Genomic DNA, 24,527 nt, shown 5'->3' on the forward strand with positions numbered 1-24,527 from the left:
AATTGAAGGCTATACTGATAAGGACCTTGCTTGGATATTGTTTGTGGATGGATGCTCTTTGCTACATTTTATGAAATGTATTGACGACCAGTGTTCAGAAGCACCGAACCTTAAGCATGACCAACTGATTATGTTCATGCTTATGGAGAGATATTTTATTGTTGGAGAACCAACTTCCAAGCAAAATGCTTGACATTCTATGTTGGTTTAGAATATTTATTTTAAAATTATGATACTATGGGTGTATGCAAACGGCTTCGAATGGAAGTGGTCCGATTGCAAAATCCTAAGCCTTGCCATATACTTGATTTTGCTCGCTCCAAATACGTACCATACAATACATATCCCAATATTGAAGGACAAAATCATAGGCAAACACAATTGAGAGAAGGAGAATTCAACGAGAATTGGAATACTTTTAAAAGCATGCGCGGTCTAAAAGTTGTAGGAATTCGAGTGCTAGAAAATGTGATAGATGGACAGACATGGAACAACATTTCATGGAGAAACATTTCGTTCAAATCTAAATGGTTTAGAATTAAAGCTTCCCAAATTTTTGTTTGGGAAGGGATCTTGTGTTAGGAAGAGAAATGTGTGAGAGTGACAAATGAACAAGGACTAGGAACTTTTAACTTAAAATAAATAAGAAGGAATTGTTTCTAAACACCGTTGTTTAAATATAACTTTTAATTCTTCAAATTGTTTTACTATCAAGATTATAAGAGTCTAAGTTTATTTTAAAATTTATTTATAATAATTATATAATTTATTTATTTTAACAAACACGAAAGCATGTTTGTCAAATCCATTGTGCTGCAAAAATAGATAGTTTGAAGATCAACAAAAAATATGTTATTACAAACTTCTTCTCTTGAGAAACAACTCTAAAATCTTCTTTATTTATGAATCACTAAAAAAACAAAGAGAGGTTCAGTCTAGAAGAAAAACAAGAACACTTTTTTTAATACAGACAACATTCTAATCATTCAACTAACAAATGGTAAACATAAACCTAGGATTCGAAACAAAAATGTGAAGAAATTGATATTAAAGAGATGAAAATAAATAGTACCTATGTTCATAACTACTCATATATCAACCTCTCAACATTACAAGATACAGACAACATTTGACGCATTCAACTAACAAATACTAACCATAAACCTATGAAAAGAAAATGTGAAGAAATTGATGTTAAAGAGATGAAAATATCTAGGTTCGGAAATTAAATTGTTTTCTTCTTTGCAAAAGATGTTAACGAAAATAGAAGGTGGTAGTAGAGTAGTTGTGCATGTTGAGGTGAATGAGAGCGATTTTGTAAGTTGATAAACAGCTAGGACAAAGAAAGATACTCACGGACGTTCTTGTTAAAAGATGAATGAAATGAACTTTTTTTTTTGAAAAAATATGGGTTAAATATGTTTTTGGTCCCTATAATTTTCCAGAATTTTCGTTTTCGTTTTTGGCTCTTGAATTTATTTTTTTGGCACCCTCAATCCCAATTAAAAGGAAAAAAAATCCCTAATTATTTGCAACTTATTCTCCGCGTGCGTTTTTGCTGTGCAAACAACATTCATCCACCCGTAATATATTGCATGAAAGGTACTTGAAATATCAACAATAAGCAAACAACTACCCCATCTAGGGTTTCGGAACGAGAACACAAACATGATTTGAATTCTTCTCACGAGTTTCGATTTCAAGTCAGATACATTATTCTTCAAGGATTTCGGTTTTGATTTTTGGGATTGAGAAGATTGGGAGGTTTATCGTGCCATGGATTCTAGGTTATGTTCTGTTTATCGCGTTTTGTTTTCTACAAGTTATGTATCACATTTTGTTTAATCTGATTTTTCTTTTTCTCAATTTAATTATTAATTAACTAAATTTTCTTGTCAAAACAAAAAAAAAATCCCATGGATTAGTCATCCTGCCATATGGCATGAAAGAATGAAAGAAGTTGCAAATAATTAGGGATTTTTTTTCCTTTTAACTAGGATTGAGGGTGCCAAAAGAAAAGTGAAGAAAAAAAATATGAAGAAAAAAAAAATTTGAAAAAAAAAACTAATTAGTGACGTGGCAAGCCAAAAAAAATACATGTGGCAGTGTCACATCATCCTCCATTAAACCTATTTGACGGCAGAGACTAAAAATCTTGACTGAAGATTCTTGAGGGACTAGAACGAAAATTATGGTAAACTATAGGAACCAAAAACATATTTAACCTAAAAAAAATATTAATTTTGATGAATGTGAACCTAGTTCACGTTACGATTCTCAAACATAAAAAATGTGATTGATTCAAAAAAAAAAAGCATTTTTTTTTCTTTTTCTTTCTTCTTTTTCCTTTATAGAAAAAAAAGGTAAAATTTACCCTCGGTAAACTAGGCGAGTTTCAAGGGGTAAATGATGAAATATTACAGGGGAGATCATAATTTTTTTATAAAGTATAAAACAAAACTCGTCTACTTTATAGGGAGTAAAAAACTATTTACACCAGAAAAATAATAAATATCATATGAATGTTAACGTAGTAGTACCTGTACGTGTTCAAATCTGAAAGACTACAAATATTCAAACTAACAATTTTGATATTTATCGATAATTTCGACATTTATCGGTTAAGTTAGTACTTAGAGATTATACAATTGAATGTTAATGGAAGATATAAAATAAGTTTGAAAAAGTAAATACAATGCTAGGATGTTTTTGGATATTTATTGGTAAATATTTTTAGGCTAAATTAGACTTTGATCTTTTGACTTATTAGTTAGTTTTATTTTGCCCTTAATTAATTATGGATACATTTTTGGTCCTTTATAAATACTTCTATCAGACAAATAAGTCCCTTCTATTAAAAGTCATCAAAAATTGTAAACATTCATCACCTATCCAGAAACATTCATCACAAACCCATAAAATCTAGAAAAAATTATCAACTTATTCATCATCTTCAACATCAACCCAAAAGAATTGATCACTCTTTCATCTGCTTCATCATTAAACCTAAATTCTTCTAAAACTTCAATGTTCAGTTTTTCCTAAAGTTCAAAAGCCTAACCCACAAATGCTTAACTTGAATCTTTGAATCTTCAATACATTAACGAATCTGAAAATAATGAGCGAGGAGCACCGATTGCTGCACCATTTTACATAACACCAAAGTCACTTCAACATGTATAATAATACAGTCTCCCTTTATTAAATTGTCACAAATAGAGTTATTTGCTGCAACATGTATAGAGCAATATTTAAGTCCCCTGCTGTTGGATTGCTCACTCACACCGAATTTGGTCCTTGAAAATATTTACCAATAGTTGTTTTGTGACAACAAGATAACACATTTGAGAAGCTTCATAATACATTGATAACTACAATCTACATTGCATTTGAACATCAGCAAATAACTTACCAACATAACAAAACCAACTTACTTGTAAGATGCGAATGAAAGTATCATTCACCAGTTTTGAAAATATGTATACTATTGAGTAAGGTCGGTAATTCCGCTATTCAATGTATGCAAAAATTTGGTTCTCTGTCTCACTCATGTTATCCACTGCTGCTTCTGCTACTATTGCTTCTGTTAGCTTCTGTTTCATCTTTTCCTTCTGCTGTTTTTATATCTATTTCTGCTACTACTGCTTCTATTCTACCTCTACAGTATGACATGATCTTCCTTATGCAGAATATATCTACTGTTGCTGCTGCAACAACTTTGATACTAATTGTTGGCATAATGATCATGTCATTTTCTCAAACTTGCTCATCAGGCAGCTTTCTTCTTGTGATCTTTTATAGACTGGATCTCTTTAGTAAGCATTCTCGGGGCTATGGCCATAGACATTAGCTCTTGGAAGAGCAGCTTACAAGCATAAGGAATGTAAACCTGCAGAGACAATCAAAAGCCAAAACGAGAGACTAAGAATTCACCACAAGGAGAGAACACCTTGGATTTTAATATGGATTATGGTGCAATAGAAGATATATGATCATTTACCTGAACAATGTCAGTTTTGTTCTTGCAGCCCCTACATTCAAAAGAAGTATTTTTCAAATTTGCAATAGCTATCAACCCACAGTGTTCGCACACATGGACCCTATATGCATCACTTTGATCAAACAATCTTTCTTTCATGAAGTGAGCAGCTCCATGGGCTATCATGCAATCACGTTCCATCTCTCCAAATCGAAGACCTCCATCTCGTGAGCGTCCCTCAGCAGGTTGCCTTGTAAGAATCTGCACAGGACCTCGTCCGCGAGAATGGATCTTGTCATCAACCATATGCTTCAATCTTTGGTAATAGGTAGGGCCAAGGAAAATCATTGCACTGAGACGCCTCCCTGTATGACCATGGTACATTGTCTCAAAACCACGCATTTGGTACCCACATTTGTGTAGAGATTTGCTGATATTATCCACCTGGATTACAGTAGTAAAAAAATATCAGAATTCTTTTTTGACAAACAAAAATATCAGAATTTTGACTGAGGCCTTTTTAAAAGGTAGAATCTATACATCATTATAGACACTTTTACTGCGATCTCTCAAGTAAATTACAGTTAGGTTTATAGTAAAATGCTGAACGGCACATTGTTAAGCTCTGGGTTGATGGTGTTTTTTTATACAAGTAAAAATTTCCTTGTGTCTACTGCAAGAACACATTGTCGGCCAGTGGAAGGGAAATTAACGACTTACAAGATCTGATACAAGCAGAGCTATAGTAGCTTGATTAGGCAAGCAATTTTCCAATTTCAAACAAGTATTTGATATTTTTATTTTTTTTGCAATAGTTAAATTTAGGGTGAGGGGATGGTGCCCCAGTCCAAGAGGCAGGGAAGACCTTAGGGCTCAAAGAGCGCTTACAAAGGTGTTTACATTTACCTCCCTCCAAAGGCACTAGCGGGAAGGTTTGATGTTAAAACAGAAAAAAGTGACAAAAGAATGCTACTTACAGTAACATCTGTAAAAGGAGTAGCATCTCCTTCTTTTCCCATTTGGGCTGCAAACTTGCCCATGATACACTCAATAAGCTGGCCAATTGTCATTCGGGAAGGTATAGCATGTGGATTGACAATAATATCAGGGGTGATGCCTTCCACAGTCCAGGGCATGTCTTCTTGAGTATAAGTCATACCAACTGTCCCCTTCTGACCATGTCTACTACTGAATTTGTCACCAATCTGTGGTATTCGAACAGATCTCACTCTTACTTTCACGAATCTCAATCCATCAGCATTTGTTGTCAACAGAACCTACAAAATAGTAAATTCATAAGTCCAGCAGCAAAAGAAAGCAATGCCAGGAATTTAATATTTTGGTATATTAATATGATCTTCATTTCAGATGTAGTCATTTTGTTTTTATATACTGCAACTCTAATTTTTTTTAACAGAAAACCTTCCCTTTCATCGTGAGTTGATTTCATAATATAGGGTCAAACTCAATTTGTAACGCATGAAAGTAAATGTATTAGAAAACTTACTTGATCAACCACTCCAGTTTCGCTGTGGCGTAAGCTTCTGCTGCGATCACGTCTTGAGTAACGAGCAGCTTGTCCTTGAGCATCTTCCTGAGATAAAGGAGTAGTCTTTCCAATAATAACATCCGCACCAGACACTCTTGTGCCCTGTTTCATGGTAATAAATTGCTACATTTAGTACATAATTTCACTGTCGGACGTGTTATTGAGGATGTAGTCAAAATTTATGCTTACAGGTGGAGCAAGACCATCATCATCCAACTTATCATAAGAACCATGCGTCATACCCTGCAAAACAAAACTTGGTTTAAAACTACCAAAAAAGAAAATCAACGTATATAAGGAGCCAAGATTTTCACCATGGTGGTAGCTCTATCCGGCCGACCGAAATCTTCTTTGACAAGGGTTCCCATTTTCTTCTCTTCATCTCTGTAGAAGTTAAAAATCGAAACATATCATGCAAAAATCACAAGCACAACAATAAAAAGGAGTGAATTTTTTATTAATTTGTGCAGCAAACATACCTATATGAACGGAAAGACAGAGACCGAAAAAAGCCACGGTCTATTGATGATTGGTTCATGATGACAGAATCTTCTTGATTATAACCAGAATAACATGCAATGGCCACAATGGCATTCTAAGGCAGAATAGGTAAATGTTTTAGAACAATTAATTGCTGTATTAACATAATGACAGATTGATATAAATAAAGGAGGCCAGAATTTACAATTCCAGCAGGGAGTTGACGAAAATGAAGATGCTCCATGGCTCTTGTAATGACCAGTGGCTTTTGAGGATAGTACAATACGTAGGACAAGGTATCCTAAGCAATGAAGCAAAAGGATCAAGTGGAATCCAGCATCAAGTATAGCACACTTTTAATCATATAAACAAGTGAATAATACCATTCGAAGCTGATAGTTGGTAACATATATTCCCATTGCTTGTTTTCCCATTGCAGACTGATACGTATTACGAGGAGACTGATTGGACCACCAAAGGTAAGAGATTAATCCCGTATATTAATTAAAATTAGTACAAAGAAAATATCATATTTACCTGATTGTGGTCAGGAAATGGTATGATGGAAGCACATACACCCAAAATCAGTGATGGATGGATTTCACAGTGAGTGTAAGTATCAGAATACGCTTCTTCTGGGTTGAGCCTTGCTTGTACAAGATCCTGTTATAATTATTAAATAATCATATTCTTAATTGCTATACATATTCGTGATTTGCAGCAGTATGTATTAATAAAAGGTATACACTTCTGCAAATCTAGAATTACAGTACTGACGTTAATTGTCATGGAAATCATAGTAGTCTCTTCCTCCTCTGTGTCGATATATTCTATAAAGCCCTTGGACACAAGACCAGACCATCCACTGTCTTCAGTTGATTCCTGAAGAAACGGAAAAACAAGTTCAGCCATTACTGGAACAAGAATGATTCCTGCGATGCACTAGTTACTACTTGCTACTTACCCTTTGTTGCAATTCATGAATGTCCTTCTTCTTTATGAGAAGCCTTTGTTTATCCACGATGAATAAAGGACGACTGCAGCGACCATAATCTGTATATATGCGCAGTTCACTAAGACGGATATCTCTAACAACCCCAACTTCGGTATTAACATCAACCTGCATGACATGAAAGCCATCAGCACTGAACTAGAATTAAACATACCATGATATAACAAATAAATAATTTTAAATAATCAACTCCCATAATAAAATCAATAGAAAATGACTACGGTCGCTCAATAAAGATGTGACCATTATAGCAACTATTTGAAATTTTGGATCATATTATGGTCTCCTCTTAAAAATGTAATATGCTAAATACTTCTATAAAAATGAGTGGGAATTTAAATAAGCAATCACATATGACCGTGTTGGGATTTAATTTTACGAACTATAATAAAGAAATGGATGATAATAATTCTTCCTTTTTGGTTAAAAGATCTTGTTGCCATATATCTTACTTGTAATGATAATTCATACATGCAAGAACTCTCCAAAGTTCTCGACCAAAAGATTATCCTATAAGGCCTTGCTAAAGTCCCTTGTTAAGAGGTCAAGAAACAGAAATTAAGAATGAAATTAATAATTCTTCCTTTTTTTTGGACATAATTTAATACAGTTAACTAAACACTGTATTTTCCAATAAATATTTTAATTCCTCAACCAATGCCTCTAAGGAACACAATGGTATTTGTGTACTTATCACATATCAGGTTCCAATGAGATTACATGTACTACATTGTGATATTTTCATTTTTTGATGGGGTTGCTATTTGCCAACAGATTCAAACACCTTTTAGGCTATCAAAAGAAAATCAGAGAAGTAAAATGAATGGTTACCCGACGTCTAAGATTTCTGAGTCTTTCAACCAACTTATCAGGGTTACTATGAATGCCCACCCAGCAACCATTTACGAAAACTTTTGTAGCTTGGGCTATCCTCGCAGGAGAAATTTCCTACATGGATGAAAATAAGCAAATTTATACACAAACCATACAGAGAACGAACAAATTAACTTTATGCGGGAAATCACAAGCACCTCCAAATTTTCTGAACCACAATCTTCTAAAAACTGCATAATACGATATTTTGCTGAACCAACTGTAATGTAGACCATCAAGGCTAGATTCTTCACCAGTCCACAGGCCTGAATTATATCCCAATTACACCCACAATACCAAAGTGAAAGAATTCCTCATAGCAAATAGAAATATACGAAGCTTGAAAAGAAACTAACTTGTCCTTCTGGTGTTTCTGCCGGACACATCATTCCCCATTGTGAATTATGCAGTTGTCTTGGTTTGGTCAACTTCCCTGAAATAAGAGGAGAAGAGAAACAATAAAAAATGCAAATTCGACAAACACCGTTTATTCATAAAAAACAACAGTGCCAACACTTTGAATCTAAATTCCTAAAGAAATAATCAATAACATGTTGCATTGATTGTATTTTTTATGCAAAAAAAAAAAAAAAAATGAATAAAGGGGACGGAAAGATTGAAGGTTGGGTCAGGCTTGTATAGCCTAAGCCAAGCAATTACCTTGACGTCCTTTGGGACAACTTACTCTTCGCAAGTGAGATAAAGTGGATGCAAAAGTTAAACGATTTAGCACCTGAAATAGAAAGACAAAAAGTTAAGTGTCCGTCTTTTTTACAGGACAGGAGCACAACTGTAGAAGCATAAAAATAATTCAATATCATACCTGTGACACTCCAGCTCTAGTACCCGCAGCATTTGCTAGCCCCCAGTTACCAGTAGCAAGTGAGTATTTAAGTCCATCAGTAATGGTTTTTGCTTTGATAGCAAATTGAAGGTTAACATCCTTCCCATTATCAACACACTGCACCATTCATGAGATAGAAGGGTATAGGCAATGCAAAATAAACATTGCAACAAATGTGGTTAAAAGTAGAACAGACCTTCTGTACATAACCCCTGACATCTTTAGTTAACTTTCTGAATAGCTGCATCACATTATAGGAACCAGGAATTAGAAATAAAAAAATACCAAATAACAAGAACAATAAAGTAAAATCTTATATCAATTATTGGAGAAACAAACCCGTCTAAAGAGACCACCAAGTAAAGGACCTGCCAGGTCTAACCTCTTGTTTCCATAATGATCCCTATCATCTTCAGCCCTCCGCCCAAGTGCACACAGTAGTAGCCGGTGAATGACATATCTGTGGGGCAATGATAAGCATAATAAATACTCAAAATGAAAGTAACAAGATCAAACTTGTAACAAACGTACCCAAAATAGTACGCTTTTTTTGTCTCGCAATGCTCTTCAACATCAACATGTGGAAGCATCTCCTTTTGAAGGATGCCCTTAGCATACCTGCAGATTAGGAAACAAGTGTAACAGTTCTTAATAATGGTTGCAAATGAATCATTATCTGGTTTTACAGAGAAACAACTCAACTCACTTAATTCTCTTTTCCTTAGTTACACCTACAGTGACTCCTCTTTTCCCAATGTAGTCGAGTGCAACCTGGAGTGAAATAAATGTATAAGAAAGTGAAATAAAACTATCCTATAAAAAATACATGAAGTGTCAAAAAACTTTTGAGAAAAACAATGCAATATTTCGCTAAAGAACAACTTTGAATCGTCCAAACTTATAAGATAAAACTGCAACTGCAAAATCATATGACACAATAGGGAACGGCGATGCAGTAAGATAATGATATCGGAATGTAAAAAAGGAAAGAAGTTAAATTACATAATGTGGACAGAGATAATTAAGAGGCTGAAACAATGTTGAAATAACCACGAGTATATACTAAAAAATAGCTTCTCTACAAGATTACTTCAGTAGCCACCAGCTTTTTCACTGTGGTTTTTAAACACCTTAAAATCAAGTTTATACATGACTTTAGTCAAAATGAATATGAAATTTAAAAACGATAAAACAAAAAACAGGCAGGGTGTCGTAGCTCACATATTGAGAGATTTACATATTATGGTGAACATATAGGTAATACTCATTGATTCTTCAGTTTCTCTAATTTAAGAATAGGTCTTATTTGGCACACATGCAGGTTCTTCAATTTATTATTTTAGAAAACCCTAAATTTCTCTTTATCTACATTGGCTAGCAAAAACTGCCCTAATAGCGAAACTAGGATAACACTGCGATTTTCATAGCAGATTCGCCAAAATCAGCTATGCTATAGAGCTATAGAACCACTATTTGATAACATTGAGTGAAATTATGCAATTCATTTATTTTAAAACTTAACAAGGTGATTTTACTACATTTTACTACATAATTTTTTATTTCATCCACGAATCAGTAATAGTTCAATATGAATTTTAATCTCATACCAGGAATTAACATTTTGCTAGTAGAATAAATCCAAGAGGCTAACTTGACTAACAAATTACCTATTCTAAGAACTACCTTGATAATTTCTTTTTTCAGGGATGAATATATAACCACACTTATACTGAAGGCTTACATAAAATCAAAATCATCACATTAACCTTCAAGAAGAAAAATGATGATCACACAGACCGCATTGCATATTTAAACTAGACAGAGCAACAACAGAGAACACTATTCCTACTAGCAAACCTAGCATGGCTCCACTAAGCTAACCTCAGTACCCCAATTTTTTTAAAAGCTCCCATATTCTTTATAACCATGAATCATGTCAGTCTGAAATAAGTCTGGATTGTACAATGATCTTACTCGAAACTAATATAAAACATAGAGACAAGCAATCATCATTTTGCCTTTAAGCAAAGAATAATATATATATCAATAACGGAACCCACCTGTTGATTTTGTATCACAAATGCTTCTTCCAAGGAAGGACGAAGCAACTCCATCATTTGAGTATCCGAGAAGTCGTAGCATATATGTTGTAGTATATCCTTGTCAGCGACAAATCCCAATGCCCGAAACACAATAAAAATAGGAATTTCGGTCCGGATGTAAGGAAGAGTAACACGTATATATTGTCCTGCAGAACCCTGATAGAAAAACATGCGTAAACTTAGACATTGCACAAGACATTAAAACATTTGCCCAAAACATGACTTAACGTGTAGACATTTACCCATTTGGAACTAGCTCGAGATAGCATGCGCACAAACATGGTGCTAGGTGGTCTGTTCTGGGACTCTGCCATGGACCGAACTTCAGCCACAAAGGAATACTTATTAGGCTGACTCTGCTTGAACACATAGACATGATTGGTGCTCATCTTCTCTTGAGCAATGAGAACCTTCTCACTTCCATTAATAATGAAATATCCTCCTTGATCATACGGACACTCTCCAAGCTCAGTCAAATCATTCTCATCCTTCCCATATAGCGTGCAGTAACTAGACCGAAGCATTATAGGAACCTTACAACAACAGAATCATTAGTTAAATCACTCAAAGCCCAATTCATATATATTTCTCCATCCGTTCACATCATAAAATAATTTAAATTCTTAATTACACCATGACAAGACAGCCAAACAAGTGCAATATGATTATAATTGGCTATGTAACGGTCCATAAACATTAAAATAAGCTGATTAAAATGTTATTCCGGTTTGATGAAGAAGACGTCAAAAACACAGGACCGGATTCTCTCCAATGAATGGAGAGTCCAATGAAATCTGTACCATTTCAAAAGAAAAGGTTAAAGATTTTAAAAATTAAAAATAACATCTACGGGTGTGGATTGCCCCACATAAGAAAACATGAGAGCTTTCTACTGGAGGCAAGTGGGAGCTTATCACCTCAAAAATAGCCTACAAAAAATAACTTATGCAAATAAATAAGCTTTTACGGTAATTTTCATAAATTTTTTCTCTGATGAAAATTGTATCTTTAGAAGTTGTTTGTTTTTTAATAAACTACCTTGACAAGCTTATAATAATGCATAAATGTTTATTTATTTGCTTAAACTGTTTTTCTTAAGCTTAAAAATAAGTCAATCCAAATAAACTTTTTATAGGATTAATGGTTACGAAGTTATGAAGCACAGACACTGCTCAGATACGAGTACGGTGTCAGACATGTGTCGGTGTTGGACACCGACACTTATGACTACAGTGAATTATGTTATTTTCTCGAATTATTATGGGTGTCAACGTGTCTGTGTCGTGTCCCCTTTTTATCATTTAGAAGACTAGAAGTATGATGAGAGGAGTAAGGAACACCTTGCCGATGAAAACTTTGGGGAAATCCTGAGTCTCAGTAACTTCCTCACCATCATGTCCTTTCTTAATAACACTCTTCGAAACATCAAGATACAAAGGAGCTGAATAAGTAAGATTCCGTAACCTAGCTGCCTTGGGAAACAAGGGAGAAGTTCCTCCATCAGATTCAGTCATCAACGGTTGACTCAAGTAAATTTGCCCAAACTTTATCTTATAAATCATCTGCAAAACAACAATTTCAGGTTCATCAAGCATTGTACAAACCCTAGGTAGAAACCCTAACAACAACAGCAAGATGATTAGTACCTCAGCGAAATCCGATTGGTGACTTGGATTATGCTGTGATTCAGGTCGAATTTCAATATCAGCAGATTCATCAACAATTTCCTGCATTGTATTTTGGATGAACTCGTCGAATGAATCGAGTTGTTGACGAACTAAACCATTGGTTTCAAAGTATGAAGAAATAACAGTCCAAGCATCTTCTTGAGTTATTTCTTCATCTTCATCCATCAACATTGCAGGATCAAATTCTTTCTCGTCTTCAAAATTCATAGTTAAGTTTTCAATTTTTGTTCTGTTAAGTTCAAAATTCAAATTAGTTATATTTTGTTTAAACCCTAGCAGAGCTAATTACACAAAGTTTTGTTTTGGTTTTTTATTCTTCGAAGTAATGTTGCTCGCTGCTATTTTATAGGGTGGGAAACGGCAACGACTCAAGTGGAGCTAATTACTTGTGGAAAAATTCTCTTTCATTACACAGATAGATGACACGTGGCATAAAAAAAGGAACGGTTGAGATCAAACGTTTTACCATATAATTTGTTTAGTAAAAAACAAAAAAAAAAGTTGCTACGCGTTTACCTTTTCCATCATCTTTCATAGTCATCGCCGGCTCTTCTTCTTATTATACTGATCATCGCCATCGTCGCCGCCACTTTCTCCGTCTGTTCCATCAACGATGCTCGCCATCCCAGCGCCGGCCAAATCTTTCTGCTCCACAAAATTTGAAAGAAATCAAATTCCCTTTGAAGAGTGATGCCACAGTGACGAACTGAGAGAGACGGCGGCGGAGAAAGTGGCGGCGGTGGTGGTGATGAGTGGTACATACATAGAAGATGGAGCGGAAAGAGAGGGAGTACCAAGGAAATCGTTTCAATTCTCTCATTATTTTATTTTTTTACTTAAATTCTTTCTTTCTTTCTTTGTATTAAACAAATAGTTTTTAATATCAGCCCTTAGATTAAATTTTGTCACAAACAACACATCCATTTATCGGTTTTGATTTCTAGGATTGAGAAGATGGGAGGTTTATCGCGCCATAGATTCTAGGTTCTGTTCTACTTGTTTAATCTGATTTTTCTGATTTTTCTTTTTCTCAGTTTAATTGTAAAAAAAAACTCATGGATTACTCATCCTACCATATGGCATGAAAGAAGTTTTTAATGAAGAGATCTGACCAATCTCGGAGACCTCATCTAGTTGGATGAGACATTTGTTGTTTCCTCAAGAATGAGGGTGGTCTAGTCATTAAGAGACCTCAACATATGAATGACGCTTTTCTTATGAAAATTCTTTGGAATCTGATCAACAAACGGTGTAAGGTTCTTTATAGTAAGTATGGAAGAAATAAGTGTAATAATAAGCTCTCAACCCTATGACTCTCCTTTGTGGAAAGCTTTGACAAGTATTTGGGAAAAATTCCAGCATAATATTGTGTGGCAGTTGGAAGATGGAAACAATATCAACTTCTAGCTGGATAATGGACCCCAAGTGAAACTTCTTTTCTCTCTGTTACTAATCAAATTATTATTGACACGACTCTTTCTGTGAGGGATGTGCTTACCCCCTCAAGATAGTACATGTGGCCGTGTCACATCATCCTCCGTTAAACCCATTTGACGGCAGGGACTAAAATTCTTGACAGAAGAAACTTCGGAGACTGAAAAGTGCTAAAAAAAATTTATGGACTAAAATGAAAATTTTGGTAAAATATAAAAACCAAAAACATATTTAACCTAAAAAATAGCAAGTTATGCGTTTTCTAAAATAGCAAGTGCACAAGCGGTCATTTTTTTACTTCTTTTCTAGTTCATCAATTCTCGGTCTCATTAATTAAATGTTTCTTTTTTTTTTTTTTTGGTCAGGTAGCCTAGTGGCTTGAAATTCCACCTTTAAAGATGGATAAGTGGAGTGTCCAGGGTTCGAACCCTGGCTCCTGCATATAAAATGCTGATGTCCCAACCAATTGAGCTAAGCTCATGGGGACTCATTAATTAAATGTTTCTTCTTCCTATATTTCACACTTTCTGACCCATTTATGAAACTTGTTTGTCTTAATTGTGTTTTGAATGTTATATTGTAGGATCATTTATTTATTTTGATGTAAATTTATGAGCATGACAATTCACTATAAAGTATCTACCTATGTTAGAACAATTACATAACTGTGCTTAAAATGATAGTATTATAAATAATGGAAGCTCCTAAAAATATCTTTGGAAAAAATTCTCCGAAGGCTCAATTAATCTCTTTCCACCCAAAACATGTGAAGCAACAATAGTGCAAACTTTGAGCGAATTCTAACAAGGGGAGAAAAAGAAGAGGAGCAATTAAAGTATATGTTGCAAAAAGAGGAGTTAAAAAATGTTTTATCTTTTGTCTGAATGGAAGAAGATTTATCTATACATGACAACTATGGTACTGATTTGCTACGTCTATCTCGTAAAGAGGCCTTAGTGGAAGTGACTCACTTGCATTATGTATTAACGTTACAGGTTCCTGGTGAAGGAAAATTGGATTGGCTATACAAGTATCGTTGTGTTTGATTCGGCATTTGTTGTGTCTCACTGCATGTCCACTTGAATCTCCGATTTGTTGCTTTGATGAAATCTGGCTAAGGTGGCATTAGACGTGGTAAAATACATTCGACGTCGATCCAAACACACGCTATATACAAACTTTTTGTACTTCAAAGAAAAACTCATCAAGGGCAGCTGGAATTTGTTGTCTCGCTCTTGATCACCCGGGTATTGTATGAGCCGCAAAATCCACATTTATGATATAACCAGTGGAAGTGTGAAGTTCCCTTTCGATCACAGTCATGGCAGAGTATGTCCTGCATTGCCATTAGAAAAATGATCGTCACTAATAAAGGTAACACAAATAGATATACTCAGCATGTTCTTATTATTAACTTTGGTCATAACTTATGAGCTGATGGAAAAAACATAATGTTTTTGTAGTGGGTTTGTCGAAAAAGAATAATTGGTGAAACTTCAAATTTAAGGTACATATGTTGATTTGTTAAACATATAGTAGTATATTTTATTAGTGCATAACAAAATTTAATGTCTTCCGGCTCAACATAAGCTGTTCAACCTTGCATAAAAACATAACGATATGTGAAAATTTGTTGGTTAAAACAAATCATATTCACTATTCAGCATATTTATTCCCCTTATGGATACCAAATGAGATAAACAAGTCACATATGTTTAGAGTCTTTAAACGCCGGCCTTTATATAATTGTTGTTATTATTTTGATGAAAAAATGATTCATAAAAAAAAAAATGGAAAGTACAAATATGTATGAGAAGAGGGAAAACTCAAATGCCTAAAACACATCATGAAACACAATTTTTCATTTTAAGATGGATTACAAGTTTTTTGCAGGACAATTAAATAGTGACATTAACTAACAATTGAAAGGAATACAATGACGAGTAATTTAACAGGGATTATGTAAATATTAAAGACAGACAGAAGTAATACCTGAGAGCGGTCCCTGTACTCTTCAGGAAGCTGCTCAGCAGCCAACAATGCATCAAGCATACCGAAGTAAACCTGAGAAGGTAGAGAAACAGCGAAGTGTTGTATTGCATAAAACTTTAAGCATCTCTAAAATCTATTTCCACTTGAAAGAAGAATCAGTAAACTTTATTATGTTATAGCTTTTTACTTCAACACTCATATGATCATATCAATACCTAATCAAGATTAAACCCGAATCTCCAACAAAATGGAACACTAGGGGGGCCGTTTACGTTTTATGTTTTCATTTGACTGTGTAGTTTATATCTTTATTTAATCTGACATTCCTGAAAAAAAATTAGGCTTTGAAACTTAACAGGGCCATAATTACATCAATTATCTCAAAGTCCATTAGTGTGCCAACACATGCATAGGATTGTAAATGATCAATAAATACTCAGAATTGTATGCTTAGCTTATTAGCTAGCAACAATACAACTTTAGACTTCATATAGAAGAATTTGTTCTTACCGCCATATCTCCCAATGACTTGCTGCAGATTGGACATGTGTAGTGACTGCAAGTGTATGCCTGACATTTTACAACAAAGCATGAGATTCAATTCAAAATATTTTTTGAAATTATTCTGGTTGAAGGAGAAAAATGAAGATAAATGAGAAATTGTTCAACCGCAGATTCTTATTTTCTTAGTCTTTGCAGAAGTCTAAAATCTAATTGGGTGAAACATACCTGAAAACAAGATGAATGCATGTAATGACCACAAGCTAGAGCTCTGACTGTTGCACTTGATGTGAACAAGTCGTCACAGCAAATTGGGCAGTTCATTTCTAAGCCTTTCTCCAGGCACTTGTGAGACACTGACTTAATACCCACGCAACAATTGCATTTCATACAATGAAAGTAATCAATGCCAAGCCCTTGTCCAACACGGCATATATTGCAAAATGGGCAATGGTAAACATTCCTGGGGAACAACAATTCCAAGTTAAAAGCCAAGAGTTACATTACATGGAAAAATAAATTAATGAACTTACAAACTTGAAAGATTAATAATCAATAGGACCAGTTTCAAAAAAAATAATAATAATCAATAGGACCATATAACATCAAAGATATAAAATTATTTAGACAAAGAGAATCGTTAATCATCCCCTAAACAAAATAATAGATCTTGAAAACAGCCAAGAAAGAAAGAAAGAAAAAAAGCATCCCAATCATTTTCAACATATAAGTCAGTAAAACCACCTTAAAAAGGCTATTTCCTTTACACTAAATAGATGGAAATTGGCTACGCATACCAAATATTCTCCCTCACTTTTCAGAAGACAGATGGATTTTCGCCTTAAGAGTACAAATCAAGCCTTTTATTGATTTAATATTTCCTCAATGTTTTGTCTCTTCTTTTTCAAACCTCTAAATTTGTGTAGGAAACAATTTCCGCATTTAATAGTGAAAACACCACTATGGATTGCCCTTAAGTGTAAACTTAGATTGTTATCTTCAAATGCAAGCATATGAAAATAGTAAGAAGAAATTGAAAGCTATAATAATTTGGTAACCTTTTGTGTGGATTATGTTTTTCTAGAACGAAGGAAATATTAACGAAAGGGCCTTGTAGCTCAGATGCATATGCTTGATATCATGGATACTGTCTCAGACCTGCCCCCTTTCCCAACTCTTTAAGGCCTCTTTAAACAGTGGTTTTAGTACTAGACTTTTGAATTCTAAAGTAAGAATCAAAATTACCTTTCATCGTCAAAAAATTTGCAAATGTTACAGTAGTACTTTGCCATTGAAAGTCCATTACATGAAGGCGTCGTGCATATGGGCCCAACTGGCTGTATAGTCATGCAGGCCATACACATCATTTCTAATGTTGCTTTTCTGCAATTATCAAGCAGATGATTAGAAATGCATACTAATATAAAGTAGGTTTAACTACACATTTGGTCCCTTACGTTTATTTTAGGTTTTAATTTGGTCCCTTACGTTTTTACCGTTTGCATTAGTTAGTCCTTTCCGTCAGTTTTGTCACATGTGGCAACCATTTTGCATATGTGGACAGACACGTGGACACTTGGACACACTGACACATGTATAATTCAAACGGTGAAAAAATTAACGGAAATGACTAAATTGAAACCTAATGGAAACGTAAAGGACCAAATTGATATTTTTTAACGTAAGGGACCAAATTGAAACCTAACATAAACGTAAGAGACCAAATGTGTAGTTAAGCCTATAAAGTATTAAGAAATCTCAAAAGATTACCTATCCATTGAGTGATCACTTGAATTGTTGTCATGACAAAATCTGCATGTAAATAACTTGCCACAACAAGCAGCTCGAATTTTGCAATTTCTCTTATAGTGTTCACAGCCAAATACTTGTTTCTCTGGGTCCCGAAATGAAGGTAAGTATCCTTCTATTTGTTTATTCGATGATTCTCCAGATTGAGATTTAGGTAACTTCTGTTGGGCAGCTATCCAGCGACTACAATGAACAAATCACTAATGAAAAAGAGCTTGAAGACTATAGGTTAAACTTCTATCAAATGATCATGCATTTTATCACATCATAATTTTATATAAAACGACAGAATTATGGAAACTAAAATCAACCTTGTCATTAGATTCTGCACCAGATATGCCTTTCTCCTTGGATCAAGGGTTGAGTCACGATAAACCTTCCGGATTTCAGATACAATTTCATTCTCATTCATCCGGAATATGTCTTTCCAACCCGGCTTAAACATCTGATCATTCAGGTTCAAGCTTTCTTGATATTCCGCTCCTACACAAAACAATAACAAACAATACTTTTAATTTTCCATCCTGCAATTTACTCAACATGAAAGAAACTCAAAGCATATTAGAGACCTCTTTGAGAAGTGCTACGATCTGATGTTTCTGTCTGTGATGTAGATCCTGGGCTCTCTATCAAGCATTCATTTAGCCACTCATTAAACATTGTATTCTTAGTTGCTTGTTTCCATGTGTCCATCATTTTGTTCTGTTCATCTTGGGTAAGTGCAGAAGTCACCCATGGTAACATTGATTGGAGAACTTCAGCCCCTGTAGTTCCAATTATTCGGCCCACTATCTTGTCTTGTTCTTCCACAGTAAAATGTTTTCCAAACAATGGCCAGAGCTCGAGCTCTTCCCTGAAAATATGCTGATCCAGGGTCACTCGTATAGATTTACACATCCCTTGAAGCTTAGTTGCAAGCTCATTGTACTTTCTGATATCATCACTATCATTGGCATCAGATATTCCCAAATTACTTTCGCTTAAATCCTCTGACATATGGGTCTGCATTGCTTCATGAAGGACTGAAAGCTCAGAAAGAACGCAAGAAATATCTTCGAATAACTTTTCCTCTGCCTTATGGTCCAGCGTGTATGAGTGACTCACGTTATGAAGTGTCTCTTTGGATTCCAATGCTGGAAAAACTATATCATCTTCAGCATTACTGTGAGCTCTATATAAACCCCACAAAAGACGAAATCTTCCAGTAAATTGCCGAATAGTTGTTTCATCACCATCACAAAGCTTTCCAGATTCAACATCTAAATACTCCAGATCTATGCGTATAGCTTTATGGAATTTAAATATGGTATCAATTGGTCTTTCTGCAGAGCCAACATCACATGAGCTGCTGTCTGTTTCCCATATGAAAAGACTAGAATTAAGAGATGGGGCGGAAGAAGTGAAGCTCCTTAAGGACTTGGCAGCAGAAAGTGAACTCAGCCCCAAATTGTTACTGTTGACCCCTAATGCTGGCACACAACAAGACCGGGCACCACAGCATGGTTTCTGGGTACATTCATTTTCTTGTGTTTTTGAGACATCTCCATTTTTGTGCAACTCCAATATGTTTCGCTTCACTGATCTTTGGGTCCCATCTGATTCAGCTAATATTGGGCAATCTTTACCAGACAATGCAGAAGGACAAGTACAGGAAGACCGGACAATTTTTTTAGCAGGACAGAAACCTGATGCACTTGAAGATAAGCACTGACCATTTTTACGAGCCTTGCAAGCCCAACCAGAGAAGAGTGTGACTAAAGCAGAATCGACTGCTGGAGCTGGAACAGAATGGCAAATTGTCAGATAAAGACACAAAATAAGTTCCTTAAAAATATAATTCTTTCAGAGAGAAACAAATCAAAATAGATATAGAACCTGCCAATTGTATGTTTTTCAGAAATATCTCTGCTTCAACTTCAGTTAATGATCCAACAAACCATGGCAGGACACGCTCAATCAATTTCAGAGGCATCATGCACAAGCTTTGATATACTAGTTCCCGTTGCCTTTTGAAGCTAAAGTGCTTCCGTGCAAGTGGAAGAACCTAAAGATGTGAGACATTACTCACATTAAAAATAGATCAAAGGGCAGAGTGACATCACAACTTTCTTGTCGTACTCTTGCCATAATATTCAACTACGGTTTAAAAGGTAAAGAACATCCTATGACATTCTTCTCTCTACCAGAATAATAATATTTTAGTTCGTACAAGAAATGTTCATATTTATCAATCTTTGACAAGCTATGATGTTCTTCTAAACATATAATACCGGTATGCCCTCGGCCAATTTTTCAATCATCCTATTTTAATATTAACAACAATGCATTACATTAGACACTAACATTTCCCTTTAACAATTCTCGGAGAAAATAATCACATGAGCAGTTAAGAATTACCTGAACTTCTTCATTATGGAAATGCCTCTGTATGGTTTCCATTATATGGTCAGCATGTGAGCACAAATTGGAATAAAGTTCAACTTCTGAACTAGATGTTGCTTCTTCACTTAGAATTCTTTCAATCAAAGATCGGAAGTCATTAAATTGACTTTCTTCTTCAGCGTGTTCCTGAAAGAAAGAAAAATCTCCATCTACTGCCGGAAAAATAATCTTGTCCTCAGCAATACTGCATTTATAGAAATAGTTAGTTAATCATTCTTTGTCACACATTTCTAATACTTCATAAGTACAAAGAACAGAATTTAAGAAAGTAGCCCACTGTTTTTAATTATCATTTCTGTCACTCTATTAAGTACAGGACATAATTAAACATCATGAGAAGATTCTTTAGCAACAGACTATTAAAAGGTATTCTGTGATAGTTTATTCTTAACCATTTCTTGTAATTGTCACAATAAAAAGATCAAATATAGAAGATAGAATCTAAAAGAATATCTCACTTCAATCTTTTATAAAGAATCATTTTGAACTATAGGAGTATGGGATATTAAAATGAAAAGATTATGAGAAGTTCTTCTAGAAAGCAAAGTACAACATCGACATTCCATGAAATCTTGACAACCATTATATGGTAAAAATAAACAGACAAATTTACGTGCAAATTAAGTTGAAAACAAACAAAAGAGATAGAGACCCTCAAAAGAAATGAAAAAGGAAAGGTTTAATTGAAGAAATATAAGATGCTTCACAAGACAGAGAATTGTAAAAACAGGTTAAGGTGATACCTGTGAAATATGAAAACTTCAGCAATGAATTGCAGCTTTTCATTAAAAGCAGACAGATTAGTATAATCTCCAGAGTGTTGTATCTTTCTGGTCTCCACTGCTATTTCATTCAACTCTTTTTTTATAGCATTATGCCAGAGCAATATTTCATCTATAGGATGTGAACCCATTGTCTCAGGAACATCTAGAATAGATGCAGAATATTTTCTTTTCCCAGATATAATGGACTCGCATGGACAATTTGTTTTCCCAATCTGATGGGCTAAAGGACTAGGCCTACATTGAACCTGAGAATGATCTACACAATTTTCAACTGTGTTAGCACTACTTCTCCCATCCATCCAGGTGAAAATAACCTTCAATAAGCAAGAATATGATCAGATACATTAACATGACAAATCAAATGTGTACAAATTCTGTTTCAACCCATAAAGTAGCATTAAAAAGAAATGGGAAAGAACAATGGTAAAGCAGCTTCAAAACCACACCTTTTGAAGAAGCTTTTCTTCTGGCACTATCTTGCTTAAGCACATCCGTAAATCCTGAGATTCATCGGGTGATATGGATGTGGAAAGCCATGGAAGAAATTCGGCCATCATATTCACTGGAATACTGCAAAGAAATTGCCAAACTAAAGATGCTTGTTCCTCCAGTGAGAACTTCTCAATAAGAAGCGGAAACACCTGATACCATCCAATAAATTATAATAATCAGAAATACATATCAGAAAAAAAATGGTTTCAGCCATTTAAAATTAAGGGCATGGTAACCACAATAAATTATTTAGAACATCACTTTGTAAAGAGATACGTGTACTGTGTGAACTCCCTTATAGGTGACTATCCAACTAAGACATGAACATATATGTAAGCATACCACATAGGTTAGTTCTTTGAAATTTCTGGTTGATAACCTCAGCCACCCATGCACGATTTTCATAAATTTTATCGTAAGCATGCACAAATTTACATTCTTTGTTTTTCTCCTAGACGGCATTCTCACGTCAACCAAAGAAAAGTAAGGCTTAGTCCAAATTCTGCAATATGACAAGCCTTTTCTTGTTTTGGACAGATGATAATAAGTTTTAATACTTTGTAACACTTGTACCATACCAGCAAGTGAAAGTTTACATGAGAAATCAACAACTCCAAATTTGTCAAATTTAAAGACAGCATCTGATATCGCTAATAAATGTTTTTTTTTTTAACAATATTGCTAATAAATGTTATACTATTACTATCGCTGAACCACTAGTTGAAGAACATGTGTTAGGTCATGTTAAGAGTCCCACATTGGAAGAGATATAGCTTGAACATGGGTTTATAAGTGAGAGGAAATCAAGGAAAGATTTATTGAATAAACTTACTTGCTGCTGCTCCTTAGCCATGTGTTGACTAACAGATGTCTGCAGAGCTCCAGTGCAGGACGCTAACTCCCTTCGGAAACTTTCATCATTATCATCAGGAGAGTTTAAAAGCTCAAATAAATGGTCAAAAAGATTGCTTTCACCCTTGTGTTCAAGGGAATATGTCTGTGCTACATTCTTCACACGCTTATCTAGAGCTGGAAAAATCACCTACATTCCAGAACATATTCCTTTTAGAATTGACTCAATTGAGCATAGCAGAAAAGCAAGTGCCATAACGCTAAATCAACAAAGATAGACCAATCATCTTTTACAGAAATAGCTTATACATAAGCGATTATCTTGATAGGCGCTTATGCTATAAGCTACAAATTAAGCTGTTTATCCAAACAACCGCCTAGAAATGGAATGAATTTATGTGACAATACCTAACTACATTTAGTAACCTTCATAAAAAAACTCAATTCAACAACACTGTGATCAATAAGAATAGCACAAAATATTTCAATTTCAAAATATTTTAGCACTAAAACTTAACTAAGTTCTTCCCCAAACTAAATTACAGAAGCTATCATGAATCATAGGACACAGAAATCATCATTTTTCAACATCAACAAAACTCAATTACACAATTCAACCAAAAAACAAACAAAAAAAATTCACAAAAATAGATTAAAAAACTTTGCACCTCATCTTCAGCATTGGAATGGTGTTTATACATCGATCTAAGAAAATGGTAGCGTTCAGAGAGAGGTTGAATATCGGAACGATTTCCAGTAGCAAAAGCCAAAGCTAATCTATGCAACGCATCAAGCTCGTTCCGAATCGCTTTTTGGAAGAACGAGAAAATCAAAATTGGCGATTCCGATAAAGAGGAACGGTTGAATCCACCACCACCATTGGAGGAGGAAGAAGCAGAAGAAGAAGGAACGAGATTCGACAGAACCGCCACTCCTCCACCGCCGTCTAAGAGCTGCTGCGGGATTAACGGCGTCGCCATGCTCTCTATCTTTTTTTTTTCTTTTCGTTTTGTAATTTTCTCAGCGAATTTTCTCGGATGTTTAATTTTCCCGGAAAAATTTTCTCTATCTAGATCTTCTTTACACTTCGTCGTTGTTGAAATTCTTTGTGTGAGAAAAAAAAAATGTGTAATATTTTTTTGTTTGTGAAGATTATAAGAGCAACGTTGTACCAAAAAACAAAAAGAGTAACGTTTATTTTTTGTTACTATTGTTTTGGTTTGAACAGAAAAATAATTTTTGGCTTGAGGTGTGAATGTGTGATAAGGTTTTTTGGACAAAAAAGACAACCTGCGAGCGAGTGAGGGAAGATCATGATGATGTTTATATACCTGTGATATTGCCACGTGGATTATTTTACCACATAGGATAATTATGTCATATTTGGGGTAACTTAACTTGATTGGGACATTGAAATATGGAATATTTATGGAAATGTTTTTTGCTAACAATTGGGATATGGAATTTCGGTTAAATAGGTAAATAATATTTGTCAAAAAAAGTAAATATAATTTTCATTATTGAAGGGTTATGCATGCAGTCATTTTCATTATTGTTGTATACCATTAATGTATTATTATAATTTTTGTACTAATATTTGTTAAAAAAATATAGCTGAAAATTTTGTATTTGTTTATATTTATATGTAGTTTGGATTATTTTTTTTACACGTTTGCGTTTGCCTTTTCAAGAC

The 24,527-nt window shown here is 34.5% G+C and overlaps 2 protein-coding genes across 3 annotated transcripts; both read right to left on the reverse strand.

The window, feature by feature from the left end:
- Window positions 1-3,343: 3,343 nt before the first annotated feature.
- Window positions 3,344-13,894, reverse strand: LOC123887344 (DNA-directed RNA polymerase II subunit RPB2-like). 2 transcript variants are annotated; one of them, XM_045936649.1, is made up of 26 exons: window positions 13,601-13,894; window positions 12,486-12,756; window positions 12,180-12,401; window positions 11,082-11,372; window positions 10,798-10,995; window positions 9,444-9,508; window positions 9,269-9,355; window positions 9,077-9,197; window positions 8,934-8,978; window positions 8,717-8,854; window positions 8,554-8,626; window positions 8,250-8,326; window positions 8,052-8,159; window positions 7,852-7,968; window positions 6,973-7,128; window positions 6,786-6,890; window positions 6,546-6,671; window positions 6,392-6,469; window positions 6,214-6,309; window positions 6,008-6,123; window positions 5,843-5,912; window positions 5,718-5,771; window positions 5,487-5,630; window positions 4,957-5,256; window positions 4,001-4,423; window positions 3,344-3,889 (listed from the first exon to the last, which is right to left on the reverse strand). In XM_045936649.1, the coding sequence occupies exons 2-26, from the start codon at window positions 12,732-12,734 to the stop codon at window positions 3,770-3,772; spliced, it is 3,579 nt and encodes a 1,192-aa protein (XP_045792605.1). In that variant the 5' UTR covers window positions 12,735-12,756; window positions 13,601-13,894; the 3' UTR covers window positions 3,344-3,769. The 2 variants fall into 2 exon arrangements, with proteins under 2 accessions (XP_045792605.1, XP_045792604.1); XM_045936648.1 differs by having other exon boundaries at window positions 13,044-13,859.
- Window positions 13,895-14,799: 905 nt separating this feature from the next.
- LOC123887345 (zinc finger protein BRUTUS-like) lies at window positions 14,800-24,135 on the reverse strand. Its single transcript, XM_045936650.1, has 14 exons — window positions 23,503-24,135; window positions 22,815-23,024; window positions 21,937-22,131; window positions 21,449-21,804; window positions 20,661-20,889; window positions 20,139-20,307; window positions 18,833-20,041; window positions 18,575-18,746; window positions 18,225-18,446; window positions 17,700-17,837; window positions 16,683-16,917; window positions 16,464-16,523; window positions 15,954-16,025; window positions 14,800-15,297 (listed from the first exon to the last, which is right to left on the reverse strand). The coding sequence occupies exons 1-14, from the start codon at window positions 23,812-23,814 to the stop codon at window positions 15,166-15,168; spliced, it is 3,711 nt and encodes a 1,236-aa protein (XP_045792606.1). The 5' UTR covers window positions 23,815-24,135; the 3' UTR covers window positions 14,800-15,165.
- Between the last annotated feature and the right edge of the window lie 392 nt (window positions 24,136-24,527).

Source organism: Trifolium pratense, linkage group LG5 (genome assembly GCF_020283565.1).
Source record: "Trifolium pratense cultivar HEN17-A07 linkage group LG5, ARS_RC_1.1, whole genome shotgun sequence".
In the NCBI taxonomy this organism is placed as follows: Eukaryota; Viridiplantae; Streptophyta; class Magnoliopsida; order Fabales; family Fabaceae; genus Trifolium; species Trifolium pratense.

What these genes read in the sequence shown, in the direction of transcription:
- LOC123887345 (XM_045936650.1), bottom strand. Translation starts at nt 23,814, where the DNA reads ATGGCGACGCCGTTAATCCCGCAGCAGCTCTTAGACGGCGGTGGAGGA. An exon ending in TCCATAATGAAGAAGTTCAG is followed by an intron (nt 20,308 to 20,660) that starts GTAATTCTTAAC and finishes TCACATCTTTAG; the next exon opens with GTTCTTCCACTTGCACGGAA. An exon ending in TCGTAGCACTTCTCAAAGAG is followed by an intron (nt 18,747 to 18,832) that starts GTCTCTAATATG and finishes TGTTTTGTGTAG; the next exon opens with GAGCGGAATATCAAGAAAGC.
- LOC123887344 (XM_045936649.1), bottom strand. Translation starts at nt 12,734, where the DNA reads ATGAATTTTGAAGACGAGAAAGAATTTGATCCTGCAATGTTGATGGAT. An exon ending in TCAGGGGTTATGTACAGAAG is followed by an intron (nt 8,855 to 8,933) that starts GTCTGTTCTACT and finishes TGAATGGTGCAG; the next exon opens with TGTGTTGATAATGGGAAGGA. An exon ending in CATTTCCTGACCACAATCAG is followed by an intron (nt 6,470 to 6,545) that starts GTAAATATGATA and finishes TGGTCCAATCAG; the next exon opens with TCTCCTCGTAATACGTATCA.